The sequence below is a fragment of the Aplidium turbinatum genome, chromosome 1, assembly GCF_918807975.1.
Source record: "Aplidium turbinatum chromosome 1, kaAplTurb1.1, whole genome shotgun sequence".
In the NCBI taxonomy this organism is placed as follows: domain Eukaryota; kingdom Metazoa; phylum Chordata; class Ascidiacea; order Aplousobranchia; family Polyclinidae; genus Aplidium; species Aplidium turbinatum.
In genome coordinates, this window is record NC_137472.1 from 32036508 (window position 1) to 32053517 (window position 17010).

Below are 17010 nucleotides of genomic sequence, written 5' to 3' on the forward strand. Positions count from 1 at the left end.
CACTGTTTTATTGATGCATATTTTAATTTTTTGTTTCACAATGCAGATTTTAACAACAATAATAACGAAAGATTATAATGAAAAAGATATTTTGCTATCTTTTTTTTTGTTGGTACTTACTTTGCGTGTTTACTCCATGTCATTTCTTTACATGTTCTCACACTTGTAGGTCGGTCTCACATTTTTCTCACATACATTCACAAGACCATATTGGTAAATGCCTTCAAGCGTATTAAATAATAGGCAGAGAAACATGCCGGTAAAGGCTATCAACATTCAACAATGTAAGTAGGTTACTAAATTTGCTTTAGAAAGTTTTAAACTAACAAAATTAAAACAATAAGTTTTCCAGTTTTGAATTTTTGACATCAAATCAAATGTTCTGCAAGGTTGCAGGAATATGTCAATTGTGTCATTGTTTGGACATAACTAGACAAGAGTAATATGAAATTAAGTTTCATATCATGTTATGGGCTACTTTAGAAGGTATTACTAACTAGTCTAATAATTGTGTACGTAATCTTGCCCAACTGGAAATGATATATGATGCAACTATTTTACCTTGAATGTAGGCCTACATTGTATTTGCAATCGTTAGTTAGACACATGAGACACGTTTATTAGACACATTGAAATCTGACATGTCTGATTGTATATTATATTAATTGTGACTTTACAGTGACTCTTTTGAAAGTAATTTTTAACACTACTTCTGATCGATCTTACCAAAGAAATGTCCGAGAAGATTACTGATTTTTTTAAAGTTTCCAAACCAAGAAATATACACAAGAGTAATAAAAACTTTGCAGGTAAGTTGACAGTTCTTCTATGTGCAAATACCTGAGGATGGAATTAACTCAAAAAGCCTTTGTTTTTTTATTATTTTATTGTTTTTGAGGGAGAGCATTCTGTATTCATCGAAAGTGTAGATCAAAATGTCCTACACCCCACTAGCTGTAATAATGGCCTGATTCAGAGATATCCCAATTCGGAGGTGGCCTTTTTTAGAGGCAGCTGATTTGGTGCAAATGCGCTGTCAAAACAGCGTGTCATGAAGAAAATACAGTTGTTGTACATGCAATACTGTATGAAGATGGAAGTTCTCTAAAATTCCATGGTGACCTCGGCTTATTTAAAAGAATTATAATATAGATTATTCAGGGTAGCTATTGGTAAGTGAAAACCTAGTTCCATTATATTGCTTCAAACAACGTTTCATGATTAAAATGTAATTTTTTGTATGGACAGTATCGAAACCCCAAAGAATCATTTGTTTATTTATAAAATTTTAGGGTTTCTTCAAGATGCTAAACATGGAAACCACCCACCTAAATGATCCTTATAATTTCTCTAAATAAACCAAAGGCCATAGCGGGATTTTCATTGACATCTGCACCGATCCAGTCGTCACCAAATCGGCTGCCCCGAATTGTCACAGACTTTACTAAATTGGACTACATGCTAAAGTGTTCTATCCTGCTAGCTCAGTGGATAAAACATTTGGCTTTGCGATTGAGGGCAGTACTTAACAAGTGACAGTGGTTCAACTCTTGAGGTGTGCAAATTTTCATTCAGCAGTATCCAATCAATGAAATAATTTATAGACCTTCACAAGACGAAACTTTCCTGTTGATTTTTTAGTGGTCAGGCCTGCATTAGTGGTTTAATGTCTCTGCAAGTATACACAGCTGCCAGGATTAAGCATTAGAAGATACTTTCTCAGTTCGAGATTAAGGATAGTAGGCCTAATGCTACTGTAGAATTCGACTATATCGACTGCGGGTTATATCAACACTTTTTCATTGGTATTTGGTAGTGGCAGAGTTTATCTTTTACGTACATTTGAGTTTGCCTGTATCGATTTTGGCTATATATTGTCAGTTTGTCTATATCAACATCTTTTTTGATCCTGCAGACAATTTGTTTGTTTATGCTATAGCAATGATAAGAGGGTTGTTTGCAGCTAAGGAAAAGATTTTGTGGAAATAGTCATCGTTTACACTAGAAACAAGTAATCTGACATCTTGTAAAATGGTTTACCTATAAAAACTTGACCGATGGAAGCACTAGAAATTAGATTGCCATCTCAGAAACAGCAACCAAGTAGTCTTACATTCACTAACAAAAATTCAGCTATACGACATACGTGTTGATTAAAGCTGCTACAAAACAGAAAAAATGACCTTTTTTTGCAAAAAAGTAAATACTGCACTGTACCTTAATTTAGTAAGTTAAGTGACACCATATTGCTCCGCATCAGCACAGTCTGTTTGCATATTAAGTGAACATACAGATACAACTACCAACATACTGAAGTGTACGCGACAAACATAAAGATTAGGGTCAATGGTGGTCAGAGAACACATTAACCTTTATTTACCAGGTCCTTACATAAACTAAAACCGATATTTAGAAACAAAATATATTGATTTTGTTGTTATCGACCTTTCGCCTATATTGACACCTTTTCTTCATCTTCTTAAGGTGTAAATATAGGCGAATAGTATAATGATCAAACTGCAGAAAAAAATTACGCCTTAAAAAGCATTTTTGTTTCCCTAAACAAACAGGGTATACGGTACATATCCTAACTTATTGTACTTCAGTTAACCTTTTATTTTCCAGACATAATAATTTCTTAGAACATGTTGGGTGACAATAAAATGGTTTCTTTTAATATTAAGCTGCAAAACTGTTTACTTTGGCTAAAAGTTAGATAACACTGAAATAGATACAGACTAGACACAACACAATATCAAAGCAGTTTTGTGATTTTGTTTTAAGTGGCTGCTGGCCAGGTGATGCTGCGGTGGTCATTCTAATACTTGTTACCATGAACGAACAAAACATTTTTTGATACGATCTACATTTATATCATATTTGTAGCTGGATCAAGCCTAACTAAAAGTAACTCAACATGCCCAGTTTCCAAAGAACTTGATGAAGATCATACCTTTGTAATTGAAGAGCGGTTATTACATCAGTTTGATATGGAGTGCAAATATGGTCCCAGCCAAGGTAATCATCAAAGGCTATTTCCATTATGAAATGGTGTTGGCATGGTATTTTAAGTAGGTGTGGTGAGTGGTGGTTATATATACTGTAACTGATGTCAACATGAGAGTTTGGAAAGCTTATTTATAGGAAACGTAGCCTATCGTCTGTTATCATTTCGTGCCAAATGCTTTTAACTTGACCACTTATTTTGGTCTCAAGCACGTTTTAACTTTCGCGTTTTGTTGCTTTTATCTTTAATAAACTGAAGTGAATATTCCTTATTGTTATTTAATATCTTATGCATAGCCAAGTAGTAGGAGCTCTGATGCGACGCTTGGAAGGGCGAGGCCTACATTGGCTTGCCATCGGCAGACACAACGATTGACTTTGTTGCCTTTGCGCCTTCTCAACCACCTCGCGTAAACTTGGATACGACAAAAATATCTCCTATAATCAGTATAAAATACATGGGTGTTGTTATTTGTTATAGGCTACCATCTGTTTATAATACTAAATTTTTATTTTAACAGATATAACCAGGTTACAGAGGTGGAGCAGAGCCGCTAATCTTGGTTTAAACCCGCCTGCAAGAGTCAAAGAGATCATACTGTCCGACGATGAAAAGTATTTGAATCCATTGTGGAAAGGCCATCCAATTTTAGCTTGATTGTTATTTTATGAATGACTGCATTACTGAAGTTGTATCGTCAAATTTTTATACTTTTACTGCAGCGTTCCATAGTTCAGTTCTTTTTATGAATATTCTATTGTGATGCACAATCATGCTTGTTTCCATGATTTTGATGTTCATTGAAGTCAGGGATTCATAAGGTAATTATGAGTCTCTGTATAAAGTCTGCACTATTTTTTTTATAGCATTTTTTGCTTTTGATTGCTTGGCTCACATCGATGCCTTAGTGGAGTTGCATTCATTTCGTCCAATGCGCATTTATTTTTGTACGGTTTTCGTCATTTGGCTAGATCTATATTTCTGCAGTCATATAACAACGTATATACACGTAGAATTTGAATAAAAAATGTAACGTATTGATTGTTTCTATTGGTGCAGGTAATCAACCTATTCTGTGATCTTCAAGTTCGAAACAAACGTTAGGCTCTTGGTCGAAATGAAATTCTAGTCAAGATTTCCGTCGACATGAAATTTTACGAAACATTTTTGATTCAAAACTAGTAGGTCTATTACATTGGATTATACTAAAAATGTTAACGATAAATTTTAAATGCATTACTTTTAAAATTTTAATAAAGATTTTGTGGCCATCCTCTTGGTTTAGATGCACTGAAGGGTGTTCGGTCTGCTCGATTGCCCTTGCTGTGATTTCCAATTGTATTTTACGTTATTCTCATTGGCGTGAGCTGCATACGTATTACGTAATCATTGTAAACAGCGCTTCTGCTCACCAGAAACAAGTAAAGAAAAGGTACACCTTTTCAATTTTCGTGGCCATCAGCTGCTGCCAGGACGGCTTTTACGTGGAACTGTACTTCTATTCATTTTCTGTGTACCTGTAACGAGTGACCTGCAAGCAGGGCTGTATTAACCACCCCACGTATTCCTTTGGGACCTACGGTTGTTATCGGGCCCACTCATGTCAGTATGTTTAACGTTATTTTGGCTATTTGAAATGATGTAAATATTGCTACAGAAGCTCGATATTCAATAGCTTAAATCACCTAAGGCGTACATACCGCTTCCAAAATCCCCGCTATGGGACCCACCCATATTTAGTGGGTCTAGCGTTTTTCGGCTATTTGAAGTACAAAATGTGACCATACTGCTACAAAAGCTTGACATTGTGTAGCTTTGACTGTATCAAAGGGGTGTTTATTGTTGATCATCATTGGGAATGACTATTTTAAATGAACGCAACTAGCAAATCTATGCTATTTCGGTGAAGTTTATAGAAGAAATGATACTCTAGGTTTCCTGTCTTTCCTATTAGAAAATGTCTTAACTGTTGATGAATAAAACTTGTTTAACATTCAATGCTCGTATAACGGCAAAGATATTCAATATTGGCAACCAGTAACATTAACAAGGATTGTCCAGTAGAGGCTATACTTTTGGATCCGAGAGATTTTATTCATTTCATAACTTCTTAGGAGGGCTTGAAGGACAATCCACAATGCCAGATTTTTAGAACTAACATGTTGAAGTATTTTGCATTCATCCCAGCGTCGTATTTTTATGAAAACAAACACTGCATCATTTTTTGCCCTGTTTTTAGTTTCTGTTATTCAAATGTGATAGAATGGCAAGTTTTGGAGATAGCTTCTTTCTTGGTAGGCTACTACCAGGCCAAAATTATCCTCTGAAAACGGCCCTGTTGAACCAGCTACAGAAGGAAATTGACTGTTTGATGGAGAAGATGAAAGCACTGTAGGATAAAGACCTAACAGTCCTTTTTTTAAATCTCACTTATGTTTTTATTTAGTGTCTAAAGTTTGTCTCAAGGTTTGCGTATATCTTTCTACCTACAGTCTATATGCTTCAACGGATTTTAAGCATGCTCCGGCGAAAGTCCTTGTAGTTGCAACTTTCAAAGTGGTTCATACGACCCACAAGTAAAGGTTCTGCGACCATATCTGTAAGCCGCTTAAAATAATTTGTAGTCTTTTTCATGCCAAATGTTTTGTTGTCGTGCTATGAGTTTTTATGGTAGGCTACAAGAAATGGAAAACATGGAATGTCTTACTGGAAAATCTCTTTTAGAACACAGAAGCATCAATAGGCTACTGATTTTATTTTCAGCATAAATGAACAAGAAAATATAGTCCATACACAAGTTTGATTCGCAATCAGCAAAACCGACACTGAAAAAGAATTTGTTAACTCGTATATTTCATCTAGGGATAAATATTATAATTCTTGCTTGGACACTGTCTTAGTTCCGATTGTAAAAAATTGGAATGGCGTCATTGAAGATTCAGGTAACTATAGACCTATTGCTGTAGCCACAGTAATCTCAAAACTGTTTGAACGTTTTATCTTTAATCATCTATTGCTTTTCTTGAATATCAGTGACAAACAATTTGGGTTTAAGTCTGGTCATAGTACTGACATGAGTGTTTTTTCCTATTAAAACAAGCAGTTTCTCTTATCAGTAATGACACTCCTGTATATTCTGTCTTTTTGGATGCTTCGAAAGCCTTCAACAAAATCAATTACCATTTATTGCTTAAAACGCTTATCACACGTAACTTGCCTATGTATTTTGTTCGATTATTGGAATACTGGTAGGTAGTAAACAAACCATGCAAGTGAGGTGGCGAGGTCACCTGTCCCAGTCATTTATTGTGTCCAATGGAGTCAGACAAGGTGGGTTGTTCAAGGTGATCAATATATGCGGACTTTTTGCCGTATATATTGATCAGGTTTCTTAAGAGCTCAACAAGACAAAAGTTGGTTGCTATGTGGCAACTCTTGTTGTCAACAACTCTTGTTTAAATCAGATTATGTTTGCTAATGACATTTTCTGCATCTCGCCTAGTTTGTGTGGCTTACAAAACTTATTCGCTTTAATTTAAATCAGACGTGATATCATCTGATTGTTTTCTCGTTCTGAATACTTTCAACTCTTCCAACGCTCATTGTATGTAAATTTGTAGCAGTAGATATTTCATGAGCTCTTAATCTGACGACATCCAAAGTGGCTCTCTGTGGCCTTTGTGCATTTGCTGTGTGCGTTATTTCGTTGTTTTGTTGTGGATATGGACAGCTTTGTCTGACGCAAGTAAATAATAATAGACAAGTCAACAGGAAATCGCTTAATTTCTTTGGATCATGCTGTTAACTTAATCCAAAGCAAAATGGTTCGTGGGCTGCTTCGATAGCGAGGTTCATCGCATGATCTGGCACCGCATGATCTGTCAATTTTTGCTTCCAGCTTCAAATTTAAACTCTCAAGACTCATCAAACAATGCTAACTTATCACATGGGCTATACAAATGATACAACAAAGCGAACTCTCTACCAAAGCTTTATCACACACTGACCACTAATAACTGAAAGTGTGACAGCAGCGTTTCCTCTACACTACCGTCTACCAGGAAGCTCATCGTAAGTTAAATGTTCAGAACAACCCCGAACCACAATACCTCGAGGTGACATTAAACAGGTCGTTCACGTACCGCCACCATTTAGTGTAACTGCGCAAGAAACTTTCATCGCACGCGGCGCTATGCAAGCGCCTGGCAGCCGAAGGCTGACACTTTGCGTATAGCAGCCCTACTTGTCTACTCTTCGGCAGAGTAGGCTACTGTGCACCTGTCTGGTGCCGCAGTGCTGCCCTGTCAACAAACTAAAATTGGTCGCCACAACGTCGCTCCCTTGCAATGCTTTCATGCTCATAATGCGCGCTTTTCACACGTGCATGTCGACCTGGTAGTCCCCTCTCAAATTCAAGTAGATATTGTTATATCTTAACCGTCGTCGAACATTTCCCTGTCGGACATTACTGCAAAAAGTTGTGCTAATGCATTAATACTACATTCGGTTTCAACATTCGGAGCCCCCCAGCGTTATATCATCGGATCGTGGCAGGCATATTATCTCCGTCCTATGGCCAGAGATACCAACATTTCTGGGTAGCAGGATCGCGCATACCATTGCATACCACCTGCGTTCAATGGCATCAATAAACGTTTCAACCGCAGTCTGAAAGTTTTTTTAAAAGCTTAGACTGACCCTGCTGCTCGGTGCAGTAATGTAGGACTCGTTATGTTGAAACTGCTGTCCGCGCTGAAAGACGATCTATCCTGTTTCGCCGCGCAAATGACCTTATAGGCACTTCACTAAGGCTCCCCGGCAAATTATTCGCGTCTCGCTACACGGAAAACATTCAGTAGCCTACTCGCTATACGCTCAGAACTTATCATGCTTCATGCAAACGTTACGTTACACTTGCCTTCGGCATTCTAATAATCGATTCTCCTTCTTGAATGAAGCCCTGTATTCATGTACGCATGCATTCGTCCGGACGAATAGGGTGCTGTCAAGCCTTCAAATGCCCTGCCAGGGCCGATCTCTCATTTTTGATCGCCACAACAAATACTTCACTTTGAGCATCAACGGCAAGACTGACACAGTTTCAGGCGATGGACTTAAAGTCGCACTGTTCCATCCCATTGTAGAAACTGAGAACTTAAGAAATTTCCGGACCCAATCTGGATGTAGTGCCACCGTAGAACCTGTCACTATCAGGCCCGCTCAAAACTCGAGGAGTCCTTCGCCAACGTAGGCGAGCGTCACTGTAGTTCCCAGGCCCGTAATTAGGGGGGGCGCAGGAGGGGGCGAAGCCCCCCCTGCAAGAAAAAATTATGTTAATTAGCTCTGTTCGCTGACTTTTCAGTTTTATACTCAATTTTCTTGTGTTATTTAATTGTAAACATTGTGTGTTTAAGGGTGTGGTAGAATGTTGTCTCTAAAACAAAGTTTGCCTAATTTTAAACGAAACTCCATTAAAAGAGCGAGTTTTGCCAATACCAAACATTCAAATATCTCAGCCAGGAATTAGCAACAAGAAAACATAGAGACTTAGCTGTATTACCGAAAAATGCCCTAGAAAACATGATCTTATCCTTTTGCTATGCCACCGGACAGCACCATTTTACAGGAATATTTATACACACATGTTTGTTGAAAATGCTTTCAGAATGCACCAAATTCAAAGTAATTTTTCAAAATTTTCTGGGGGAGGCCCCCCAGACCCCCCGCTGCTGGGTGTCGCCTTTGACGAAGACGCCGTCGGTCTTTGGCCGTCAACCCCCACCCCCTTTCAAAATTCTTGGCTACGCCACTGACTGTTTCTATGATAAACTAGTCTAATGTAAACGTTGTATTAGGCCTACGATTAATGTTCTTGCGTAAATATACCCACATTGTGTACAAACGTCGTTTTCGTACATGATACGGAAGGGGAAAGTTGGGCCCCCTCTAGAATACTTTTTGCCCCCCCTGCTGCTCCAAGCTAGTTACGGACCTGGTAGTTCCGTAGTCTCCCGTACTGGTAGAAACATCTCAGTTCATGGAGAATCCTGTAAACAACATTTCTATTAAATGTCAGCCAAAACCAATCAAAAATAGGGTCTTGGCAAGGTTTTAAAGTTTTGGAAAATTTTAGCCGAGAGCTGGAAACAGCCACATTTGGATGTCTTTGACCTTTTAGAGTGACAATGTGAACGGTGTTGTGTTTTCAATACTTGTCAGCAGTACTATCACCTGTAAAAAAATTGGGTTCTTACCTAATTTACTTAAGCAGTAATAGGACCTCAAACATGGCCAAAAATAAAAAAAATTGTGCCCCCTCGGCAGACCCTCCAAACTAAATGCTTTATAACTCTCGTGTTTCTCAATAAATTTCACTCAAATTTTGCAGCTGTTCTTCATAAGCTTATAAGATAATGAAAAGGTGTGTAAAATTTAAGAAAAATTGAAGAGGTTGACTTTCTTGACTGTGTGAATTGACACGGAATGGCCCAATGGTCAATTTTCAAGTGGCTGGTGGCAGATCAAGCTCTCGTCAGATTACATCCTAATTTTGCACAACTAGTTTTAGTAGTAATTGGCAAGTTTTCCAACCCTAAGCTAATAAAAATTTTATAAAAAGATTTTTTCACTCCACCCTACTGTGTAAGTTATACAGGTCAACCAGTCAGCAAAATGTCATTTTTTGGACTAAAAAGCAAATATTTTTTGCTCAAGGTTGATTGGGATGCTGAAGCTATGTTAGGCGTAAGCGAAGATAACGTCAAAGTTTTATATAGTTTATAGCTATCTTATGCACAGTGCATTTGTGTAACACTGATAAAACTTTACGTATAGATAATACGTTCAATAATTGTCACGATGAAGGATTGGGGTTGGTTGAGTCAATAGCTGCGCGGCTAGTTGAGGCAGTGACTCAACTAACCCTACCTCAGGTTTCTGGCTGGTGAAATCTTACTTCTGAATTTGTATAGCTAAACCAGGGCCGGATTAAGGTTTTGATGGACCTGGGGCTGTATGGAAATCTGAGGTCTATATTTCATTCCCCTCATTGTAGGCTACCAATCACAATTAAAATGAAATAACAAAAATTATACCCGAGGTGCAGTAGCCTATTTAGCCTACTTATTAAACACATTCAAATGCATGTTTTTTGGATTTAGACAAAGCTAAGCTGTTAATAGCATTATCGGTGTCCATTTGTTTCAAAATTTTGTTTTCAATGCAGAGTAGAGCTAAGGAATGCAACCTTTTCTGGCTCATGAATGAACGCAGTTGATTCTTTTCTCTTTTAAGTACTAAAAATGAGGGCTTGCTCGAACAATGAGAAGTCATCAGACAAAGGTACATTCTTAGAACAACAGATCAGGGGCGGATCTACCGGGTGGGCCTGATTGGTACAGGCCCACCCAGATTGACAGTGGGCCCACCCAAAATCAGATTCTTGAAAAAAAAAAATATTAATGTTTAACACTAGAACAACCAAGTGACACTAAATTGTCTGTGGCATCACTATTTCACAGCATTTGTAAAAGATATTCGGTAACACTTAGTTTTTGTATGCTGGCCCGCCGTGGCATTACTGGTGAAAGGTGAAGGCCCACCAAGATATTTTCTAGGCCCACCCATAAATTACGTTCTGAATCCGCCGCTGCAACAGATACGTTCAGAAATGCATACATAAACTCATTTTCATTGATGAATCTAAACATTTGAGTTTCTTTGCTGCATTCGCTGTTAAAATAGTGTTGTTTTAGCAGTGCAGAAAAATAAATCATGTCTTCAGGCAGTGATTCTTCTAGATCAGTGGTTCCCAACCGGGGTGCCGCGGCACTCTGGGGTGCCAATTGCAATCCTCAAGGGTGCCGCGAGATATTGCAATACTGCGGCCCATTCTTTATTTTAACTTTAACCCGTTGATTGTGGAATATATTTATTTCTAACCGAGTTTCAGTGCGTATTAAGTTTCGCGTCTCGCACTTATTCCCGGCTCCTTTATGTAAAGTCGCTTAGTGGGGAAGTCGCTGGCGATAAGTTGATAATCTGCGGTAGCCTAATGTTTCCTCGTCCAGGAAAAACAGCGTGAAAAAGATTTTGACTCGTTGCTGTTCTTTTCATAAAAACGTTTGAAACGCATCATTATTGCCAGGTTTCATGATTTTATTTTGCGAAGAAATCGAGAAATCGATTTTTACTGGACTCTCATATTGTTTTGAAACTTAAAGAAGAAGAAGAATTATTTGACATTCGTACCGATGGAAATTTTAAGCTTATGTACAAGCAGATGCCTCTCGACGAGTTCTGCATAAAAATTCAAAATTAATATCCTTGCGTTGGAAAGAAAGCTATTGTGCTTTTGCTGCTGTTTTTACATCATAGCCTACCTATGAGAAAGTGGATTTTCTGTATTAATGGACATAAAAACTAAAAAACGAGAACGACTGCTTATAGTAGAGAAAGATATGCGGGTGGCTTTATCGAATGTGCCCCCACATATTAAGGGACTTTGTGCAGGAAGTCAAGCCCAAATTTTACACTGACTTTTGAATAAATACATTTATTTATGCGCGCTATACTGTACAACTCATTCTGTTTATTTCATACAGTTATTTGAAATAAAGAAACCTCATAAAATTGATCCAGTTTTACCAGGGTGCCGTAAACTATTTATCTCTTTGATAGGGTGCCGCAAGGTCAAAAAGGTTGGGAACCACTGTTCTAGATCATCTGGATGTTAGTGAAGCAATGTTTTAGCGGTACCCGGACATTTTGCCGAAAGGACATTTTGCCGAAAGACATTTTGCCGAAAGACATTTTGCTGAATGGACATTTTGCCGAAACTCCTTTTTGTGTTATATGTATCGATATTCTCCACAGTGTGGTTTAGTCTATCGTTCACAACCTTAGCCCTTTCGGCAATTTGTCCATCGGCAAAATGTCTTTCGGCAAAATGTCCTTTCGGCAAAATGTCTTTCGGCAAAATGTCTTTCGGCAAAATGTCCTTTTGGCAAAATGTCCGTGCACGGTTTTAGCACTCTCTCCAATTTTACAGTTTAATTCCGCCCGAAATGAAAATCTTATTTGAAGACGATCGTATGCTGCAATTCGGGATTTCATACACAAAATAATTTGGTCAATGATTGGCAAATATGAGTCTACTTTGAACCTGCTCGATGGATCAAGTGATGTGTCTTCAGATCCACCTTCGCTATCCAGTATCCAAGCATACCTTTCTTCTCTTCTTTCTTGACATTTCTTCAATATAATGATGACAGCCACTAATACTCTACCCTTTTCTTCGAATTCTAGAAATTGGGATCTTAATGTTTGAACAAAGTCATGTAGACCCCGAAGCAAATTCGTTGCCTTATTCAAAGTAATTTTGCTATCCTGCAGCGCCCGACTAGTTTTATGAAAAACTATGACATCATAAATTCTGCTTATAAGTAGGCTACATTAATTTGTAAGTAAGATGTTTGCGTGAGTTAACACCGGAGATAAAGCTGTAGAGCACGCTAGGTCTCGTGCCCCCTTGGAAATTGGCTGACGCCCCCCTGGGGAGGCGTGCCCTCTGGTTAAGAACCACTGGTTTACACAGTTAGCATTCGTTTTATGATTTTCGTCCTTTATTCTTTCGATCCTGATAATAAGCATGTCAGTTGCTCTTGATAAGTTGTTATCGGTGGGCCTATTTTCTTTGGTGGGCCTGGGGCTGCAGCCCCATCAGCCCCCGCCTTAATCCGGCCCTGAGCTAAACGCGCATTATTAAATCAGTCACTTGGACAAAATGTGCTATTATTTTATTAATTATTCCTTTTCTGTTTAGTTTTAAAATATTTTCCAATTAAGTCTTAAAAGTCATGAAAAAAAAAATAGAAAAACTGGTCGTGGACGGCTGCCTATATAGAGACTTTTGAAGCTTGTTTGAAGTTAGTGCAAGATGGTGTGTCGTTAAGAAAGGAAGCAGAAAGAGTTGGTGTGGACAAAGAAATGTTTCGTAGATATACGAAGAAGGTAAATGAAACTGGGTCTGATGCTTCGAAAGTAAAGATGGGATACTCAAACCACAAACAAGTAGGCCTACTAACTGATGTCATGGAAAGAGATTTAGCAGCACATATTGTCGATTTGTGTATTGTGGCCTAACACTTGAAAAAGTACGCCGGTTTGCGGTAAGAGTTTGCTTCGCGCAACAACGTAAGTTAGATAGACCTGAAAAATGGAAAAGTGGACTTGTTGGAGAAGTTTGGCTCTATGATTTTTAAAATAAATACAGTCTTGCGTTACGAAAACCTAAAGCAACTTCTTTAGCAAGAGATTCTGCATTGAATAAAGTAGGCTAAACGGTAATGTTTTTTTTGATAATTTGTGCAACTTCATGGATCGGCATCAGTTCAGTCTCGAAAGTACGGTAGGCTATTTACAACATGGATGAAACTGGGTGTTTCACAGTCCACACTCCATCCAAGGTAATGGCTTTGAAAGGCTTGAAACAAGTTGGGTCTGTTGTTTCTATGGATAGAGATTTGGTGAGTATGATCGGCATTATCAATGCTCTGGGAATTGCTCGATTCGTTGTTGCTGCACTGGATGCAACTCGTGCTGTCGTAGTAGGCTAGTAGTACAATGTACATGTTTCCATTGCAACAGCTGGGCACATTTGGTGTGCACCGACAACAGTGCTGTTTTTTATATGTCCTACTTGTGATTAATTCAGAGGTGGGGAACCTGCGGCCCGCGGGCTAAATTTGGTTCGCGTAGCAATATAGGCTATAATGTAGCCAGCGGGAGTAAAAAAAGTATTAGATTTCACGTCACTTTCAATAGAACGTGTGAAATTTGGGTCTGGGCGGTATGAAGACCTTTTTTTAAAAAAATGAGATGAAGTTGGGCGAAATCGAGGGAAATCTGGGCCTGGGTTGCAGTGAAGACCTTTTTTAGTTTGATGTTTTTTAGATAAACGACATGAAGTTGGGCAATTAATTGAGGAAAATTTGGGTCTGGTTGCAGTGAAGACCCTTCTTTTAGGGAAAGATTGGGAAAACGGGCGAATTTGGAGCTATGTGGCCAGCCTGGTATTTTTAATAATACGTGTGGCCCACAGTACAAAGTGGGTTATTCTCCACTCCTGGATACAATAAATGTTCATTGATGGTACAGATCAGAGGTGCCGAATGGGTCGGTGCCCAATATAGCCTCAAAAAATTGCATCTCATGAATGCCATTGCGTCTCAACTAATCCCCCCAATGACTCAACTAACCCTGCCTGCGGGGTTGGTTGAGTCAAACGGTGCTCTATGTTCGAGGTAATAAAAATGGCAATTAAACGTGAGATAGCATTTTGATGAATGGGTAGCAACAAGCATACTTCGTTACCTTTGTTTCACTTAATAGGTAAAAAATAATAGGTAAAACGATATAAGGAAAAATCTGAAACATGACTCAACTAACCCCATCTTCCTCTACATTTCCAATCAAAACTGGAGTTCCTTTGTGGCTGCAACAATGGTATTTGAGTAACTAACTAACTACCCAGCAAACATTGATTGCTGGGCCAGCGTTGGCTATATGCTGGGTATGTTGGCACAAGGCTGGCAATTTTGTCCAACATTTTGCCAACATTGCCAACATTACGCCAACAATTTCAATACTTCTTATAATGCGTTCAAAAAGGTCTTAAAGATTTTGTTTCAGGTTTATTTGTTTTAAACTGTAAAAATACTAACACAAACCTCTTTTCATGTGGTATTGCTTCAAAACACAGTTGTGTGATTGGCTAACATCGGTCAGAAGCATTGCCAGCGTTGTGCCAATTCATAATAATTTCGGTGTTTTCTTCAAAATTATGCAAATGTATACCATCATTTTGCTACAATTTTACATTTTAATAATAGGCTATCAATGCTGTTATTATTTTCTGATACCGTACAAGTATACTATGAATACTTAAGACCAGCGTTGGTCAGAAGGGTAGCCAACAGTTTGCCAACAAAGTAGTTTCATTTTAGTTTGTTTATGCCAAACTGAGCAGAGGTCTAGAAAAAGGCTGGAGCAACAAAACACGAACGCGATAACGTGCTTGATACCCAAACAGTTTAAACTTTCCATTAGCCCTACACGTTTCCACAAAATAAACAATTGCAACGTCGGCTATATGCTGGATGTGTTGGCACAAGATTGGCAATTATGTCCAACATGTTGCCAACAATACGCCATCAGTTTCAATAACTTATTTCTTATCATGCGTTCAAAAAGGTCTCAAAGATTTTATTTCAGGTTTATTTGTTTTAATCTTTAAAATTACTAACACAAACTTCATTTCATGTGGTATTGCTTCAAAACACAGTTGTGTGGTTGGCTAACATCGGTCAGAAGCATTGCCAGCGTTGTGCCAATTCATAACAATTTCGGTGTTTTCTTTAAAATTATGCAAATGTATACCATGATTTTGCTACAATTTTACATTTTTATAATAGGCTATCAATGCTGTTATTGTTTTTATAATACCGTACAAGTATACTATGAATATTTAAAACCAGCGTTGGTCAGAAGTGTAGCCAACGGTTTGCCAACAAGGTAGTTTCATTTCAGTTTGTTTATGCCAAACGGAGCAAAGGTCTAGAAAAAGGTAGGAGCAACAGAAACGCGAACGTGATTCCGTGCTTGATACTGAAACAGTTTAAGTTTCCATTTGCCCTACACGTTTCCACAAAATAAACAGTTGCAATGTCGGGTATATGCTGGATGTGAGGGCACAAGATTGGCAATTATGTCCAACATGTTGCCAACAATACGCCATCAATTTCAATAACTTATTTCTTATCATGCGTTCAAAAAGGTTTCAAAGATTTTATTTCAGGTTTATTTGTTTTAATCTTTAAAATTACTAACACAAACCTCTTTTCATGTGGTATTGCTTCAAAACACAGTTGTGTGGTTGGCTAACATCGGTCAGAAGCATTGCCAGCGTTGTGCCAATTCATAACAATTTCGGTGTTTTCTTCAAAATTATGCAAATGTATACCATGATTTTGCTACAATTTTACATTTTTATAATTGGCTATCAATGCTGTTATTATTTTCTGATACCGTACAAGTATACTATGAATATTTAAGACCAGCGTTGGTCAGAAGTGTAGCCAACAGTTTGCCAAGTTTGTTTATGCCAAACGGAGCAGAGGTCTAGAAAAAGGTAGGAGCAACAAAACGCGAACGCGATAACGTGCTTGATACCGAACCAGTTTAAAGTTTCCATTCGCCCTACGCGTTTCTACAAAATAAACAATTGCAAGGTTGGCTACTTCATTTCAGCTTCACTGGATTTATTCTTTGAAAATATTAATAGCCAACAATAAAATGACTCTTTATTTAAATGACTCATGTGGTTTAGTGGAAAAACACAGTTTCTTTAGCATACCGTATTCTTGTACCAACAACGCCATGATAAAAATTGTTTGTTCATATTCAATTGCTTCAGATAATTTAGTGCAATAAATGTCTTGTGATTCAGAGAACACTTCCAGAAAGTTTAGGCTTTGGTGCCTCCAATACCCAACTAGCATAATCCGTTCTTTCTACATTGATTCAACGTCTGCAGACGTTGGTAAGGTAACTAACAAGCGATAAACTTAAAAACGTGGTTGCTAATTCAAGTTGCCAGGTCTTCATTTTTTTCTTGTGTTCAACAAAAGCTTTTTTAATTTTCAAGTTTAACTATACTAAAATGTGTTGTAATATTTTTGAAAACATTTTTTCAGGACCAACCTCAAAATTTGTGTGCAGTTCAAGAAAATTTAAAACAACTTGTAAGCTTAATCGAATTCACTTGTTGATGTTTGGTAGCGCTCGACACAGCAGCATGATTGTGGTGATCATGTAATCATTGAGTTGCGGCTGCACTGCCGCCGCGCTGCTGACCTGTCTGCAGACGCTGAATCAATGTAAAAAAAATCGATTGATGGAGTATCACTTGTTGATTTTGTTCTGAGAGCAGTCTCGCTCACTGT

General features: G+C 38.1%; 1 protein-coding gene across 1 annotated transcript; it reads left to right on the forward strand.

Annotated features, from left to right (window-relative positions):
* The first annotated feature begins 677 nt into the window (after positions 1 to 677).
* On the forward strand, positions 678 to 6769 carry LOC145772208 (DNA polymerase delta subunit 4-like). Its single transcript, XM_082584059.1, has 3 exons — positions 678 to 809; positions 2887 to 3018; positions 3528 to 6769. Exons 1-3 carry the CDS (start codon positions 734 to 736, stop codon positions 3662 to 3664), a joined length of 345 nt encoding a protein of 114 aa, XP_082440185.1. The 5' UTR covers positions 678 to 733; the 3' UTR covers positions 3665 to 6769.
* Positions 6770 to 17010: the final 10241 nt, after the last annotated feature.

Coding starts and splice junctions, on each gene's coding strand:
- LOC145772208 (XM_082584059.1), top strand. CDS start 734: ATGTCCGAGAAGATTACTGATTTTTTTAAAGTTTCCAAACCAAGAAAT. Junction 810..2,886: donor GAGTAATAAAAACTTTGCAG/GTAAGTTGACAG, acceptor TCATATTTGTAG/CTGGATCAAGCCTAACTAAA. Junction 3,019..3,527: donor CAAATATGGTCCCAGCCAAG/GTAATCATCAAA, acceptor TTATTTTAACAG/ATATAACCAGGTTACAGAGG.